Source organism: Desarmillaria tabescens (genome assembly GCF_030435595.1).
Source record: "Desarmillaria tabescens strain CCBAS 213 chromosome Unknown EV420scaffold_25, whole genome shotgun sequence".
Classification (NCBI taxonomy): Eukaryota; Fungi; Basidiomycota; class Agaricomycetes; order Agaricales; family Physalacriaceae; genus Desarmillaria; species Desarmillaria tabescens.
In genome coordinates this window covers 403,258-418,064 of record NW_026848324.1, presented here as the reverse complement: position 1 = coordinate 418,064, position 14,807 = coordinate 403,258, and the positions used below count along the sequence as shown (strand labels likewise).

The window sequence follows — 14,807 nt, the reverse complement described above, 5'->3', positions numbered from 1 at the left end:
GCTGCATATGTACGCCACGAATGATGTCTGCTGCCTGTTAAAATGCATGTTATCATCCCATAAGATGTTCTTCAAGATGGAAACAACACACCTTTTCACCTATTGCGTAGGCGATGGACTGTGTATGGCATGCTAGCTCCTAGATGGCTCTGAGTCACGGACTTCTGTAGGAAATTGCAAAAAGTTATACCATAGGGAGTATAGATAGGTCGACCTGTAGGAAATGATATCAACATGAGGTACACGTAGTCCAACAAAGACAGACCACGCGAAGGTTCGACGTCCCATATACTATCAGTTTATCATCTACCACGCCCCCAAGCTCGCGAGACATCATAGCAGCAGTTCCGACAGGATGAAAAACGGAGCTGAATGTATTCTTGATGTACTCCTTGAGTTTATCATCCTGTTCATTACCTTCAAGGACCTCCTTTGAAGGACTCACGCGTTCCTTGATAACGTCACGCAGTGGTGCAGTCTCTTGGAGCTTGAACGCGAGTCTGAGGATGCGTAACGTCATCTCGACGTCAGCATCGTTCGCGAAATAGTTTGGATCAATCGCGGGCGGGTCCAAGGGATTAGCCGATTTGATGTGAACAGTGCCTCGAGAAAAAGGATGCATGAGGGCGGCGCTGAGGGAGATGTATCGTTTCCCCAACCTAGGCTGTAATTCTGCGGAAGGGTAATGGCCATTGAAGAATATAATTCTAAAAAAATATCAGCAAGGTTGTCATGCCATTTAAAAGAGAATATGGTACTTACTCCCCTTCGGCTTGTTTGTTGCGAGAGAACCACTCCCTCTGCAGCTTGTATTGTTTTTGTATCCCTTTCTTAAGGCGGGGATATCTGATATTCGATAGGTAGGAGCTGCATTGACTTTCAGCTAGATCTCTCCACGCTCGCAGCTCTTCTGCATTGCCCAACTTTGATGGTTCGAGGAATATGGATCCCGACGTTGGCACGGATGCTAGCATGCCTCGCTGGCTTTTACTGACGTAGAAAGGTGGTTAGCAATATAATACGCACGACATGCGATGGAACAAAAAATCACTAGAGTTCAACATGCTTTCGTTGCTGTTGTGGATCAAGTAAGAGCTCCATTGTGTCCATGGCCTCGTCAACCTCCGCGATGGTGAAAATCATGGTATGATCCTCTGTATCAGGAATTCAGTCAGAGAAGACGCTGCAGATAATTGAGCACTACGTACGTAGGTTTTCGCCAACCTCCGGAAGGTTTATTAGTGTCTCGATGCCGTACGCGTTTAGAATCTCCGGGTTACCGATGCCAGAGAGCTAATAGCTCGGCAGTCATCAGTAACACGAACAGGATCCTAAATTTATGCGACGAACCTCGAGAAGCTGGGGGCTTTGGAACGATCCTGTAACTCATGCCTTAGCTTAGGGTCGACTGAAACATGCTAGAACATACCAGCAGATAATATCACCTCTTTCCGGACCTGAGCTCGATAGCCAACAACCGTCTCTTATGAATTCGACACCGACAGCTTTTTTCTTGCCGTCTGTATGGTCTTCCAGGATGACCTTGGGAATTCGTAAGAAAGTTCCAAATGCAACCAACAGCTACTACTAGACTTACCTTTGTTGCTTGGGCTCCGGTAAGGATCAATAAGTTTGAACGATTAGCGTTAGGTTTGTAGTACCCCGATGCCGCATAAGATCGAGTAGCGGTACGAGTATCGACAGTCGTAAATACAGGCATCGCACCGAGCACGACACCATGGCCCTGAAGGATGTCGTGTTATGAATAAGTCAGTGGAAGCCACTATTTTCTCACTGTTTCAGCGCATCTCGCTACACCCAGGTTCTCTGCTGCATCAAACAAGGCTGCGTGTATAGGGGGGATGGAAGCAGGAAATAGTGATTTCGTGATAGGTCCTAAGGAATGATTGGTGAAGTGGTCATGCTAGATTTTAATTTCATATACCGCCTTGTCCAGTGGAATTGTGGATTTGGAGGAATGGAAAACATTTTATCGTTATCCGAGCAGAAATTATGCTGAAGAGTGTGTTCGCTCTAAAGGACGATCAACAAAACTATTTCAGTCGCGTCTAAGACGTAAAAAAACCAAGCGTGCCTTTTTCATTGATTCTAGAAGCGAATTCCAGTTCCATCCATTGTTTCCGAGTTCTTCAAGCGCGTCAAACTCCTCCTTTGATGGGCGAAGCGTGCCTAGGAAGTTATTCTGCCAGAATCAGGGACGTGAGTTGAGGGACTCGCCGGATCCCGCAAGAAATCTTGCCTGAGAGGACCCGCCTAGTCCTTTGCCACGAGATTGTAATATCGACCTGCCGTTCGCGTGGACCTGGGGTTCACTGAAGAATGTCCAGTCGTAGATGGGATGTGCCATTGTATGTCCTACCAGCCCTAAGATACTTCAGTACGACTCATGTGGGATACATACACCACTGACCTGGCACTGCAATCTCGGGCAGATCGGGGTCATAGCCTCCCGCTTCGAGGACGCCAACTACGACATTTTTGTCTTCGCTCAATCTGCATTAGGTATGTAGGCCTCCATTCCAGTGATAAATGGAGAAGAAAACTGACCTAGCGGCAACACAGAGACCACTGGTTCCTCCGCCGACAATGAGGTAGTCAAACTGTACAGCGAGAAATACAGCAGTCGAGACGATAGGCATTGGCTGCAAATGGCGGGGCGGAATCGCCACCCATTAGCTTCTATTCGTTGTTTTGATACCTTTGCATGCATGAGCCGTCCAAATACCCTCGCCTTGACGATGTCGCATTAAAAAATGCGACGAAGCACGTACGGGTCGTATCATCGCTAGTTTTGCATTCCTCAACGACATCGCGTCACGAGTATCGAAGGATAGATTTTTTTTTTGATGGTCGGAACCGGCTAGCACGGATTTGAAAGTGGGTTTTTTTTTGCTTTTCCGTAGGACGGAGCCCAAGCGCAAAAGACCGAAAGAAGAGAAATGGATGACTCTACACCATTATACTTGACGATGATGCTGAAGCATTTGATGTGAGCATCTCCGCCGGCCGCAGCGTGCGCTTCTGAGTCAGTCTCTGCCAGTCAGAACAGCGAAGTCGCAAAGGTTGTGAATTGGCGTTAGAAGTTGGTTAGAAGCTGCAGTAGCGTAAACTTCTCGATCAATCACCAAAAAAAACAAATTTTCGATCAGGTCGAGTCAGGTGTGGCGGCTAATTGCCTTTTATAGATAAGTGGCGCGTCAGTCTGAGCCCTCGCAAAATTTTGGATGTTATTACGACATTAATCTGTACTATTATCTCTCGTGAAAGAAAGTATGTGAGCCGCGTAGTTCATCCTGTAACTGAGTGGTACACTCAACAATGAGATTTACAAGATTATATTTGCGTTATATGATAGCTACTTGTCCAAGAATTGGAAGGACAAACTTGATTTATTGTATCCAACTACGCCTTCGTTCCTTCCAACAGACCACGCGCTTACAAGCGTTGGACAACTGTATGATGCAAAAATGGAAAAATGGGACTACAGACGCATATGCTCACAGTAACTGTGACATTACATCTTCATTAAACGAATTAGAGAGCATTCTATTGGAAGCATGAGATGACTTACAAGCCATTGCCAGAAGGCTTCGACTTTGTTCTTAGGTGGAGGTTCGTCATATCTATAAACGAAATTAGAGGCATACTAATTTCAATGCGCCGGAGACATACGTGTCAGCTTCGATTTCAGCGATATTTGTAACGAAGTCCATGTCCTTGGATCTGACGAAAGGTTGTTTATAGTAGAATCTTGGCGCCAAGATACATGACGGGGAAGAGCATTAAGGGGAAGTAGTTTGTCACAAAGGTGTCTTGCGCCCAGTGGCCCTTAAGGAAAACGCTCCATCCACTAAACTGCACACACATAATTAACAGAATAGAAGCGAGTGAAATGTTCCAACTTACGAAACATATTACAAAGGAGGCGATGAGACCGTACCACGCTGGTATGGGTTGGAACCTTGCGCTGAATGGGAATTTGCTTCTATCGTAACCCTGAGATTTGAGGCCACTGTAGAACCGAATATAGGTAACACAGATCCCAAGCCAAGTCAATAATCCAGCGACCTGTCGGTTGTTTAATTGCCAAATCTCAAGGGAAAGAAGGTGTCCATCGTACCGAAGTCATGTTGACGAACCACTCAAATACGTCGCCCGCCCCGCTGCTAGAAGCCATATAGGCAAGTGTTCCAAATAGAGAACAGAAAATGACAGAAACATAAGGCAAGCCTGTGCGTGTAGTACGCATGAAGATCTTGGGAGCGTTCCCGGCAACAGCCAGACCATCTGAGAAGCCATAAGAATGATATGGATAGCTCGAACAAGTGCGGTGCTTACAGAGGGCTCGGGAGCTGGTGTAAAGGTCACTGGAAGCTGCAGACCAAGCCGACGTCAGAAGTGCAGCGTTGATGACCTGAAACAAGATTCAGGAAGGACGTCCAAAGCATTAAGCAGACAGCGTACAGATGGAAGCCCTCCAATGCCAGCGTTCTTTATGGCGATGACGAAAGGCGAAGAAGCCGCAGTACCGTCACTCAAGTCAAGTCGCTCGTCATTCGAAGGGACCAAAAGTCCGATGATTGTTGTACCTACTCAATATTAGCCTGACAGTCGAGTAAACATCGGTGGACCTCACCTCCGATGTAAAACAAAAGAATACGGATGTATACCCTCCTGATGGCTTTAGGCAAGTTACGTCTGGAAAATTTACAAGTTAGCTCAGGGACGATGACAGGAAACGAAGTCAAGACCTTGGGTTTTTTGCTTCCCCAGCGGCGATCTGAGGAATTCTGAATCAAAGAAGTTCTCAAATAACACTGACTATTCTTACAGCAACAATTTCCGTGCCAACAAATGCGAAGGCTGCTTGTGACATCACAGACCACCTGGATTAGATTTGCGATCAGCGGGAACAGGTGCTTATTAAAAACGCAGACCTTGACGTACCATCCTAAGAACTTGCCTGTGTTTCCAGTTATATCATCGTAGTTAACAAATGGTCCTGGGTTCTTCCAGTATCTAAACCCAATTCGATCGTGGTTCGGACCACCTAGTAAGACACAGATCGTATAACGCCTCTACTGTGATTAGAGGGAATCTTACCTCCAAGATCAAGCACGATTCCGAGGATGATCAATCCGGTAATCGTAATGATCTTGATGGATCTGTGATATCGTGGATTGGAAGAGATGTCTTAGTGAGGGTCTCTGTGACTTACGCGAAGATAAATTCTGCTTCACCGTACGCCCCAGCGCCCATCATATTAATGGTGATGACGAGAATCAGCCCAATTGTTATCCACACGGCAGTGTTGACGCCATTATTCCAGTACTGGACAATGATGGATGCCGCACTGAGTTCAGTAGGCATGAAGATAACCCAGTTATACCTGTTGCAAAAAATATGTTAAGCGTCCTTCCACAGTCGTCATCAGACACACCAGTAATTCCAACCCATGGCAAAACTCAGGGCACGGTCCACAAATCGTTCGGCCAACTTAATGTGACCACCAGGGATCGGTAGGTAGGCGACCATCTCTCCCAGAGAAACCTATTGGCAGATGATGACAAATTCCACAGACGGGAATAAACGTTCGGTACCATGACACTCCAGCATATTGTTCCAAGGGTCAAATAACCAAGTAGAAGGCCTTCAAGAATGTGAGATGATTGAATGATTGCTTTTGATGAGGGTTAAGTACCGATTGGACCACCATTTTTCAGAGAAGTGGCAGTTCCTGAGGTATTCTGTTAGTTAAGCTTCTCGAAGTCTGATTTGAGCGTACCCAAAAACAATCCGGTGCCGATAACACCTACAACACAGCTATGTCATGGAAAACAGAAACGGAAGTACACGAGGCCCACCTCCAATACTATGATACAACCAAAATTTAGCGTAAGGACGGCGTAAAACGGAACTCCTCACACACCTGATCATCGCAATATGTCGATTCTTTAGCTGACGTGCGAGCGTAGGCTGACCGGCAGTGTCGTTAGCAGGTTCGACATCGGTGGAGACGTCAGGCTTCGTTTTCGTTCCCTTTTCTTCGTTGGAACCCATTTTGCAGGATGTGGGTAGTAAAAGAATTCAGGTATTGCAATTTTATACAGTTCTCGGACTTGAAACGCACAGGCCATAGTGGTCGGCTTCGGATATATAGAACTACCCCCCGCGGGCAGCGCGTTTAGTCGCAGTACTGAGAAAGGCGGTAGAAATCTCGGGGAGTCGAGAGCAGCTGGTCGGATAGTGCCCCAATCACTTGACATTACGGCCCCGAAAGACCCAGAGCATTCAGACGCCTTCAACGCCTTCAATGCATGTTCTGAGCCGCTGAGTGGCCTGTAGCGATGCGTCACAAGAGCAGCTTTGGAATTCAGTATTTGATGATCGACGCGACGCCACTGGAACGGATATCGATATGGGACCAAGTTGATCCGGGGTTGTGACAAAGCAATTTTTGCGTACAAGGGAGGTTACTCTGTCTTCGTAAAGATCCGACTTTGACAAGGAAAAAGTGGGAGAAAGTGAAATGGTACTTGCTCTGAGATAGTGCTGAATTAAGAAAAGAAAAGAGGTCTAAGATAAGGTTTGCGCTTTGACAAGCCCACACGGATAAGGCTGTCACGGGGTCTTGGCAAGATGAAATTCGAGCCAAATTCGTACCTCACTTGGCTCACGAGTACGCCACGGCGTTCCGATCCTTTTCTAGGCTCTTAATCTCCAACTGAACCGACGATAAGCAAAGGCCTTAGAAACTCTACGCCTGCGCATATGGAGCCTTTAGGTCTGGCTTTGTTCTTCCGTATCAGTTGTGCATCTGCACGCAAGCCGATTCCTCATTTTTCTTCCGTCAATTATACGATAAAATTGGTTCGATATAGCAGTATCTTGCTCCAGTACTATCAGCTTTCCCCCTCAATCGATCACGACAGTGAAGTGCTACATCGCAAATGTTGAAGTTCAGTAGGGATTACCTACTCCCTGGTTTGAGAGCTCCGACCCGCTGTAAAGAGATATTGGTGAGATACTTGGCAGTCAGATGCGCTAACTCACTGCGTCTCTTCTGCGAAGGTTGGTACTCCTCATCGCTCTCATTGGCATCACTCTTGCGTTTCTTCGCGGTCGCTGTAATAAAATGTTCACCGAAAAGATCGGAAAACATAAAAGGACAAATCTCTCGCCTCTCTTCTTGGCAGGATTTGCGTTTTCTGCTTCTTGGTCCACTTTGACTTTCTTTGAGAGGGCTTGTGGTGCAAAAAAAATGATCAATTAATAAAGCGTATGGGCAGAGTCAATACTACCTCTTTTCCTTGTCTTAGGCTGATATTCTGGCATTTCTATACCCTTGAGTTCGCAGTACGCTTCCAGCTTCTCTGTCAGCCTATAACACGTAAGTGACTCAGATCAGACGCGTCAGACGTATACACACCTATCGATACACGTCGGGCCTGCACCTGTTAGAACCGCAAGTTCCATTGGGTGCTTCGTATTTCGTACTGCACGCCTCAATACTGCGCAGAGCATTCTCATATCCAGTTGCGCGAGGGCAGACCGCCACGCTTGCGATAATCCTTTCTCGTCATGAATTCTGTGAAGTAGAAAGCATATTCAAGCCCCACGCGCCGGGTGAGGAAAACAGAAACGAAGGGGAACCTTGAACCCATTGGAAGGAAAAGAGGGTTCGCACAGACTGATGGTCCACCTTCGTCTTGGGAACTCTCGTCCTCTTCCTCCTGTGTTCTATTCACGCGTTCCAGTTCCTGCAAACGCTCTGCAAGTCCCAAAGATTCAGATTTTCCCTTAGGGCGCACTGCATTAACTTGGGACGCGTCAGCAAGAAGGATAGATGCAGTGATCTAAGTACCTTGCTTCTTGGCTCTACCCTTAGGCTGGGGCATGTCCATTCCATTGCGCGCGCAATACGCTTCTAACTTTTCAGTCAAGCTGCCCAAAGAGAGTTGGTCACAGTTGCATAACAAGAAGGACGCGACGTACCGTTCAATGCACGTCGGGCCTACACCAGGGACTCCCTTCAGCTCGCTTGGATGCTCGAATTTCGTTGCACATGCTTGGATACCCCGGATCGCGTTTTCATAACCTGTGGCGCGTGGGGGACCCCCGCGTTTCTTATAGTTTTTCTCCGCATGGAGCTCTGTGTGAGTAGATGCCAAGGGGTGAAATGCAAAAAAGAGCTGTATTGAGACGCGTACCTTTCACCCATTTCAAGAACAGTGGATTTGCACATGCAGGCATTGCGATTGGAACGGTACGGGCTGGTACGGGGAAGGGAATAAACTGGAATTTGTAAAAAATTCAAATCGATTTGAGGCTAATCTAATTTCCACGTGACCCTGATGCGTATATTCGTGGTCTAGTTAACGGTATTGTATCATTACGGACGTTTATAACTTCGACATTGCGTTGACAAGATCCTCCAGATTCACGTACTTGTAGTACAGTCTAAGAGAATCTGGATTTGCGACAGTACCGCTCGGCTTCATGCTGGACCCAGATACAATTTGCTTCACTGCAATTTCAATCTAGTAAACGACCGCCATCATTAGAATCCAGCTCTAGACTGCCAACAAAGTAAGAAGGTACCTTTTTCCCATTGACTGTATACGGGATGTCTTCCACTTCGAATATGTACGCAGGAACGTGCCGGGGACTCAGAGAGGTACGTATAGAACTTCTAATATCCTGGATCAAGGCGGAAGAGAGGCTGTTTCCTGGTCGCATTTTTACGAAGAGGAGAACGCGCTCATTCAGGTCCTTCGGGCGACGTTGACCTATACATAAAGAGTCCTCCACGGTAGAAGAAAATCTTCCCATGACGTTGTAGATCTCGCCCGAACCAAAACGTACCCCACTTGGATTTAACACTCCGTCGCTGTCGAAATCACATTGAGATTAGGTGCGCATGAAGAGCGGGCTGAGGCTGACCTGCGACCAAGAATTATGGCTCCTTTGGTTTTCGGATTGATGACCATGAAATCGCCTTGCCGCCAGACACCTAAATCAAACATGTCAAGGCAATCTGACAGGTACATGGATGGGATCTGCTTGCCTGGGTAGGTACTGAAGTATGTTTCCCGTAGCTTCTTACCGTCGAGAGTGTCGCCCCAAAAGTACAGTGGAATCGTCGGATGGGGTCGCGTACAGACGAGTTCTCCTGGCTCGGAGGTATGCTCGATGTTATTTCCCTCAGGATCGAAGACCTCAACTTTCATTCCCAAAGCCTTGACCTTTAACTCTGGGAACATCAAGATCCTGAGAGCCGTGATCGGGATTAGGCAGGAACGTACCTCCAGCGTATGATGGCAGGCAGGGAGATCCTGTCACGACTACAATTGTATAAGGGCACTGTACATGTGTCAGATACGAGACTTACATCCACCGCAAACATCAGTGCCGCCCGACGTGGAGAAAAGATGAACAGTGTCCCCAAAGACTTCTTGAGTCCATGCGAATAACGAGGGCGTGAGCGGGGCACCAGTGACAAGAATTGATGCGAGGGCTTCGAAAGGCGCTAACTCCACTGTCAAAGTACAAATGAACGATAATCTATCAGGTCCATGGTTGAAACTGACAAGGCTTTATTCCCTGGCTTTGTATTTCTGACAAGAAACGAGGACTGGTTCCAAATAGAGTAACGCTGGGGCGGAAATTAGCATCTCTGTTTAAGCAGAGCACGCCGAAACAATTACTTCTGGTCATTGATGAACTTGAGGAAAGTTCGGAGATTAGGATGCAGGGGAGATCCGTCGTAACAGATAACGTGTGCGCCACAGCTCAGCGCTGTGAGCATGAGAGTCCACATTATCCATCCCGTCTATTAATACAATTTAGCGCTATCTCACTTACCAGACAGAAGACGTACAGATGTATATTGAAACAGTGTCTGACCAAAGTGAAGGTCAGCCCCCAAATGAATATCTTTTTTGGCAGTCATGAGGGTACCCTAAGGGCAGATTTCAGCAAGCCCGATAAGCCCGATAGCGAGAAGAAAACGAACGCCTGCCGAATGCACGATACACTTCGGAGGTCCCGAAGTACCCGAGCTGTACAAAATGAATAGAGGCTGGCTGAATGGAAGCTGCTCGAAAGCTAGTTCTCTGTTATCACCTGTTGCAAGGAAGGCAGAGAGTTTCATCCTGCAATTTCGGAGATGTAAATGGGGAGAACGCAAAGTTCGTCAAGGCGGCTTACAGCTTCGATCCGGCCTTCGGAGTCAGCTCTCTTCCTGTGATCCCACTAGGGAGCAAGATCGCATGCTGTAGGCCGTGTGCTTGTAGGTCTTCGACGACCGCGTAAGCTTTCGACATAAGATTGACGGCTTTCCCAGCATAGAACACTTCTGTTTCCGAAAAGAAGAACTTGGGTTGGATTTGTCGGTATCGACTCAATACTCCCTATCAGTCGTCTTAGTTCGAGTTTGTGTTTCATATTTTCAATGCAAGACCTACCTCAGCGCCCATGTCGGTAGCTGTAGACGAAAAAATGCCGCCTATACTCGCAGTAGCGATAGCAAGGACAATGGCGATGGCGGAATTCCTGACGACGGCTGAGACGCGTGAGATCATCTCCACAGTAGGGCTGTTAGCGATTCACCTGCTACTCTATCACCAACAACCAAGCCATTCACCCTCAAGGCAGCCGCCATCTCTCTAACCATGCTCCGGAGTTGTTTCCAAGTATAATCTACGACTTCCCCGGACTCACCACTGGCGGTGATTGCTATGCTGTCATCGTTCCGTACGAGAAGATTCTCAGCATAGTTCAGACGAGCGCCCGGGAACCAGATGGGAACCTCAGGTATGCGTCCAGGGCTTATAATCTAGGCATCATCTCGTCAGCCTTCTTCGACTTCAGACAGGAAGAAAGGAAGGCACCTCTAACTTATTCGGGGGCACTGAGGAAACGATATGAAGAAATTCCCATAAGGTCTAGCCAGAATGTATAGTCCTCGACGGAATAATGGTGTAACTCGTGGTAGTTCTCTAAACAGCAGATTAGGGTGAGATTAAGCAAGCATCGAACGAAGAACGCACGTAGTTGGAAGCCATGCTTGCGGTTGATGAACCTTCTAAAAGCATCGGCTTCTGTGCAGTTTCGAGGCAAGGGTTTCCAAACCAAACGCGACTGGTTAAAGTAGGAGGACATGATGAGCTGAGAAACAATTCACACACGAGATCATCACCTAAAATACTTAGACCATCCAATGCCCATGTCATCTGCCATGAATACCGGTGTGTTTAGTACGTACTACTAGTTCCGAGATGCCGCGGCATCAATCACGGGAACACATGAGGACCACAGTGGTATTTCGAGATGCCATCTGACGCACAAATGCCCACTTCAACAGCAGAAGCACAATACAGTATGATGCCCTGTGAAGTTGAAGCTGAAATGATGCTGTCAAGGATCTCGAAGGTACAGGGACAGGAGTGGCAGTGCGGAATGAAGCTGATGGCAAACAGCCACAAAACCCACGTGGCTGATCCCCACGACCGCGCAGGTTGGACTCAAGGCTGACGTCCTGGCACCTTGCAATTCCTCCCATTCTTCACGCACTCCTCTAGACGCTCCCGCCAACTGCCATGGAAGGTTCTCACCTTTTTCGTTACTACTGGGCGTGATTTGACGCGCCAAAACAGCAGGTGCACGATCAACTATGAACGGACATACGGTCAACGGTGCATCACCGACTACGAGCTCAGAACGAATACAAATCATCGACGACGAGAAGAAATTCACGTATGAAGCTCTCCATTTACTTGCTTCCCTCTCTGAATGCCGAGCAGGACTGAGTTGAACACTCAGATTGCACGTTGGGGACTCAGGGATGTTGGCTTCAGCTACAACATTGTAGCAGTTTTCGGATCTCAGTCCACAGGAAAAAGTTGGTATTTCTCAATCCGTGTCAATAGCAGTGCTCATGTTCCTAGGTACCTTACTGAACAGACTATTCGGCACGAACTTCGACGTAATGGACGAGACGAAACGGCAACAGACTACGAAAGGTCACCTATACATGCTATCTGACTGCCATACATACTGAAGGCGAGCAGGTATCTGGATGTGCAAAGGCAAGGATATGAGCGTGATGGTCATGGATGTCGAGGGTACGGACGGCAGAGAGCGCGGGGAAGACCAAGTTCGTTTGACGTCATCAATAACCTGTCAACTGTTGACTGACTTCCTCGACTTCCTTAAGGATTTCGAGCGCAAATCTGCCCTATTTTCGCTGGCGTCGTCAGAGGTCCTTATCATCAATGTCTGGGAACACCAAGTCGGACTCTACCAAGGAGCTAACATGGGGTTGCTCAAGACCGTTTTTGAAGTAAATCTAGGCCTATTTGGGAAGAAGGCTCAAGACGGAACAAATGGTCGCACGTTGCTGCTCTTCGTCATACGAGATCACATCGGCACTACCCCTCTCGCCAATCTTCAGGCAACGCTCACGGCTGACCTCAAACGTATATGGGAGTCTCTTTCCAAGCCGACGGAATTGAGTGACCGTCAGCTCTCTGACTACTTTGACTTGGCATTCACGGCTCTCCCTCACAAGATATTAGCAGCGGACAAGTTCGAATCCGAGGTTAGGAATCTGAGGGGCAGATTTGTAAACAAGGACAATGCAGACTACGTGTTCAAGCCAGCCTATCACAAACGAATTCCAGCGGATGGCGTCTCTTTCTATATGGAGAATATCTGGGTAGGTCAAGTTAGTCTTCATAGTTCTTACGGCTGATGGGTGTCCAAAGGAACAAGTGCAAAGGAACAAGGATCTTGACTTGCCCACACAGCAAGAATTGCTGGCTCAATTCCGCTGTGATGAGATTTCTAGTGTGGCGCTGTCTGAGTTTAATGAGCAATCTAAATCTCAGAAGAGGCCTATTGAGGTTGGGAAAGTGGTGGAAGGTCTGGGAAAGATGATGAGACAGTGGAGAACAGACGCTCTCAGTACGTTTCTTTCTTCTTCGCGGACACTGAGGCTAACGTGAAGCGCTTAGAACGTTATGACCGTGATGCTTACCGGTATCACCAAGACGTCTACAAGCGCAAACGCGCTGATCTGGCAAGCTCGCTCGATTCAATATTATCACCACTCTTCCTCGGTCAGCTCAAGAATCTTCATAAATACTGTCTTGTTTCCTTCAAGAAGGAGCTTCTTGAGGGTCTAAAAGGCGATGACTACAGCTTCGCCGATGTAGTGAAAAAGTCACGCACCACTTGGGAGAAGACATTCATGGAACATGCCAAAGAAGCCGTTGTAGAAGATAGTGCAGATTGGAATTGGCAGGAAGAAATGGAACTTCTGAAAGAAGAGATGGGTATACTAGGTGATCAGTGTAGGAAGGATGAGACAAAGAAAATGGTTAATATGATAGAGGTAAGGCATGATATACCAGTATGCGTTTCGTTGACTTGTGCTCACTTGAAAATAGCGCAACTTCAAAAAGCAGATCTCGGAACCCGTGGAGCTCGCTTTGAACAAACCGTCGCCTGACATGTGGGACCGGGTACTGAAGGCATTTAAGCAGATCTTGGAGAAGGCTGAGAGTAGCTACTTGTCCAAAGCCAAGAGTATGCATTCAGCGATCCTTCGCTGCGGCTTTAACTGATATCTTGGTTTAGGTTTCAATTGTACCGATGACGAGAATGCCAATGCTCTTGCTACTCTGCGGCGGCGCGCATGGCAGACCCTTCGTTCGAAGATCGATGAGCAAACTGCTGATGCAGTCATCCTCGGAAAGTTGCGTGCCCACTTTGAGGAGCGTTTCCGCTACGACGATAATGGAGTGCCCAGGGTATGGAAACCAGAAGACGACATTGATGGAGCCTTCAAAAAGGCGAAGGACCAAGTACGTCATTGAGTCCTCGTTCCCTACCTGATTTTCTTAATCGCCATGTCTACAGACGCTTGAACTGGTTCCGATCTACTCAAAGATTTCTCCCGAAGATTCAACACTGGAGTACACGCTTCCCTCGGATGCTACTACCGCGGACCCTCTCTCTGCTACCGAAGAATACGACTTCGCTTCATCACTGATTATTTTCTCAGAGACTAAATCCATTGATTTGACGAACAAGTTCCGTCGCGATGCCGATGCCTACTATGTAGAGGCGAAACGGAGTACCGTCTCAAGTGTGGCACAGATACCCTACTGGATGTATGGAATGCTTGTTGTTCTGGGCTGGAACGAAGCAATGGCCGTACTGTTTAACCCCTTATATTTCACTTTCTTACTCTTCGCCTTGACGGCTGCGTGCGTAACTGTGTTTCGATCTCCCGTCCACTACTGAATGAATACATTCATTCCAGATACCTTATCATCCAACTCGGGCTTACGGGTCCACTCATTCAAATTTCTCGAACTCTTGGTGGCGAGGTATGTTTGCAGTATTAATATGGGGCCCAGTTCTGACGTCCCGTCCCACACTAGATTCAACGACAGGCAACCACACGCCTTCGCGAACACTTCTCAGAACCGGTCCTCGCCCAACCGGTACGAGCTCAATCTCCCGAGGAAGAGGATCGTGCTCGTCGAGCACAGCCTCAGTAAACACCAAAAAGCCTCTTGAGAGCATTATTACCCACTTTCGCATTCGTGTTGCCTTATGTCGTGTCTTATATTTATTTCATCAACCTTTCATCGGATCTTTGGATATAATTATGGTCTAGTAATAATGTCAAATAACACTGGATACTCAATGAATGGGTCTAGGACTTGATGGTGGTCGAGGCTACTAAGACCATCACTATCGTTGACTTAATCATA

At 47.5% G+C, this 14,807-nt stretch overlaps 5 protein-coding genes across 5 annotated transcripts; 2 read left to right on the top strand and 3 right to left on the bottom strand.

Moving 5' to 3' along the window:
* Window positions 1-52: 52 nt before the first annotated feature.
* Window positions 53-2,660, bottom strand: EV420DRAFT_1272451 (alcohol oxidase; the record flags this gene model as incomplete). Its single annotated transcript, XM_060467697.1, has 14 exons — window positions 53-139; window positions 191-214; window positions 266-707; window positions 763-990; window positions 1,052-1,154; window positions 1,209-1,293; window positions 1,351-1,385; window positions 1,446-1,542; window positions 1,598-1,744; window positions 1,796-1,896; window positions 2,077-2,190; window positions 2,221-2,385; window positions 2,432-2,514; window positions 2,569-2,660. 14 exons carry the CDS (start codon window positions 2,658-2,660, stop codon window positions 53-55), a joined length of 1,803 nt encoding a protein of 600 aa, XP_060329009.1.
* A 572-nt stretch (window positions 2,661-3,232) lies between these two features.
* On the bottom strand, window positions 3,233-6,081 carry EV420DRAFT_1693476 (amino acid permease; the record flags this gene model as incomplete). Its single annotated transcript, XM_060479379.1, has 18 exons — window positions 3,233-3,644; window positions 3,694-3,744; window positions 3,788-3,876; window positions 3,928-4,089; window positions 4,142-4,308; window positions 4,360-4,435; window positions 4,486-4,610; window positions 4,658-4,719; window positions 4,773-4,801; window positions 4,853-4,907; window positions 4,969-5,071; window positions 5,125-5,186; window positions 5,240-5,410; window positions 5,462-5,571; window positions 5,622-5,671; window positions 5,723-5,758; window positions 5,807-5,844; window positions 5,951-6,081. 18 exons carry the CDS (start codon window positions 6,079-6,081, stop codon window positions 3,536-3,538), a joined length of 1,626 nt encoding a protein of 541 aa, XP_060329008.1. The 3' UTR covers window positions 3,233-3,535.
* Window positions 6,082-6,706: 625 nt separating this feature from the next.
* EV420DRAFT_1553931 (uncharacterized protein) lies at window positions 6,707-7,495 on the top strand. Its single transcript, XM_060473585.1, has 5 exons — window positions 6,707-6,957; window positions 6,981-7,148; window positions 7,172-7,271; window positions 7,311-7,402; window positions 7,451-7,495. Exons 1-4 carry the CDS (start codon window positions 6,793-6,795, stop codon window positions 7,343-7,345), a joined length of 468 nt encoding a protein of 155 aa, XP_060329007.1. The 5' UTR covers window positions 6,707-6,792; the 3' UTR covers window positions 7,346-7,402; window positions 7,451-7,495.
* A 928-nt stretch (window positions 7,496-8,423) lies between these two features.
* Window positions 8,424-11,542, bottom strand: EV420DRAFT_1693464 (acetoacetyl-CoA synthetase; the record flags this gene model as incomplete). Its single annotated transcript, XM_060479378.1, has 17 exons — window positions 11,073-11,542; window positions 10,993-11,021; window positions 10,914-10,967; window positions 10,744-10,858; window positions 10,611-10,722; window positions 10,488-10,575; window positions 10,231-10,433; window positions 10,037-10,175; window positions 9,902-9,982; window positions 9,729-9,853; window positions 9,608-9,676; window positions 9,413-9,585; window positions 9,327-9,365; window positions 9,089-9,274; window positions 8,965-9,034; window positions 8,623-8,911; window positions 8,424-8,561 (listed from the first exon to the last, which is right to left on the bottom strand). The coding sequence occupies exons 1-17, from the start codon at window positions 11,182-11,184 to the stop codon at window positions 8,424-8,426; spliced, it is 2,022 nt and encodes a 673-aa protein (XP_060329006.1). The 5' UTR covers window positions 11,185-11,542.
* On the top strand, window positions 11,478-14,670 carry EV420DRAFT_573071 (RHD3/Sey1). Its single transcript, XM_060482637.1, has 13 exons — window positions 11,478-11,628; window positions 11,679-11,778; window positions 11,826-11,923; window positions 11,970-12,044; window positions 12,093-12,178; window positions 12,239-12,739; window positions 12,789-12,987; window positions 13,038-13,417; window positions 13,473-13,611; window positions 13,663-13,889; window positions 13,945-14,294; window positions 14,351-14,417; window positions 14,472-14,670. Exons 1-13 carry the CDS (start codon window positions 11,622-11,624, stop codon window positions 14,589-14,591), a joined length of 2,349 nt encoding a protein of 782 aa, XP_060329005.1. The 5' UTR covers window positions 11,478-11,621; the 3' UTR covers window positions 14,592-14,670.
* Window positions 14,671-14,807: the final 137 nt, after the last annotated feature.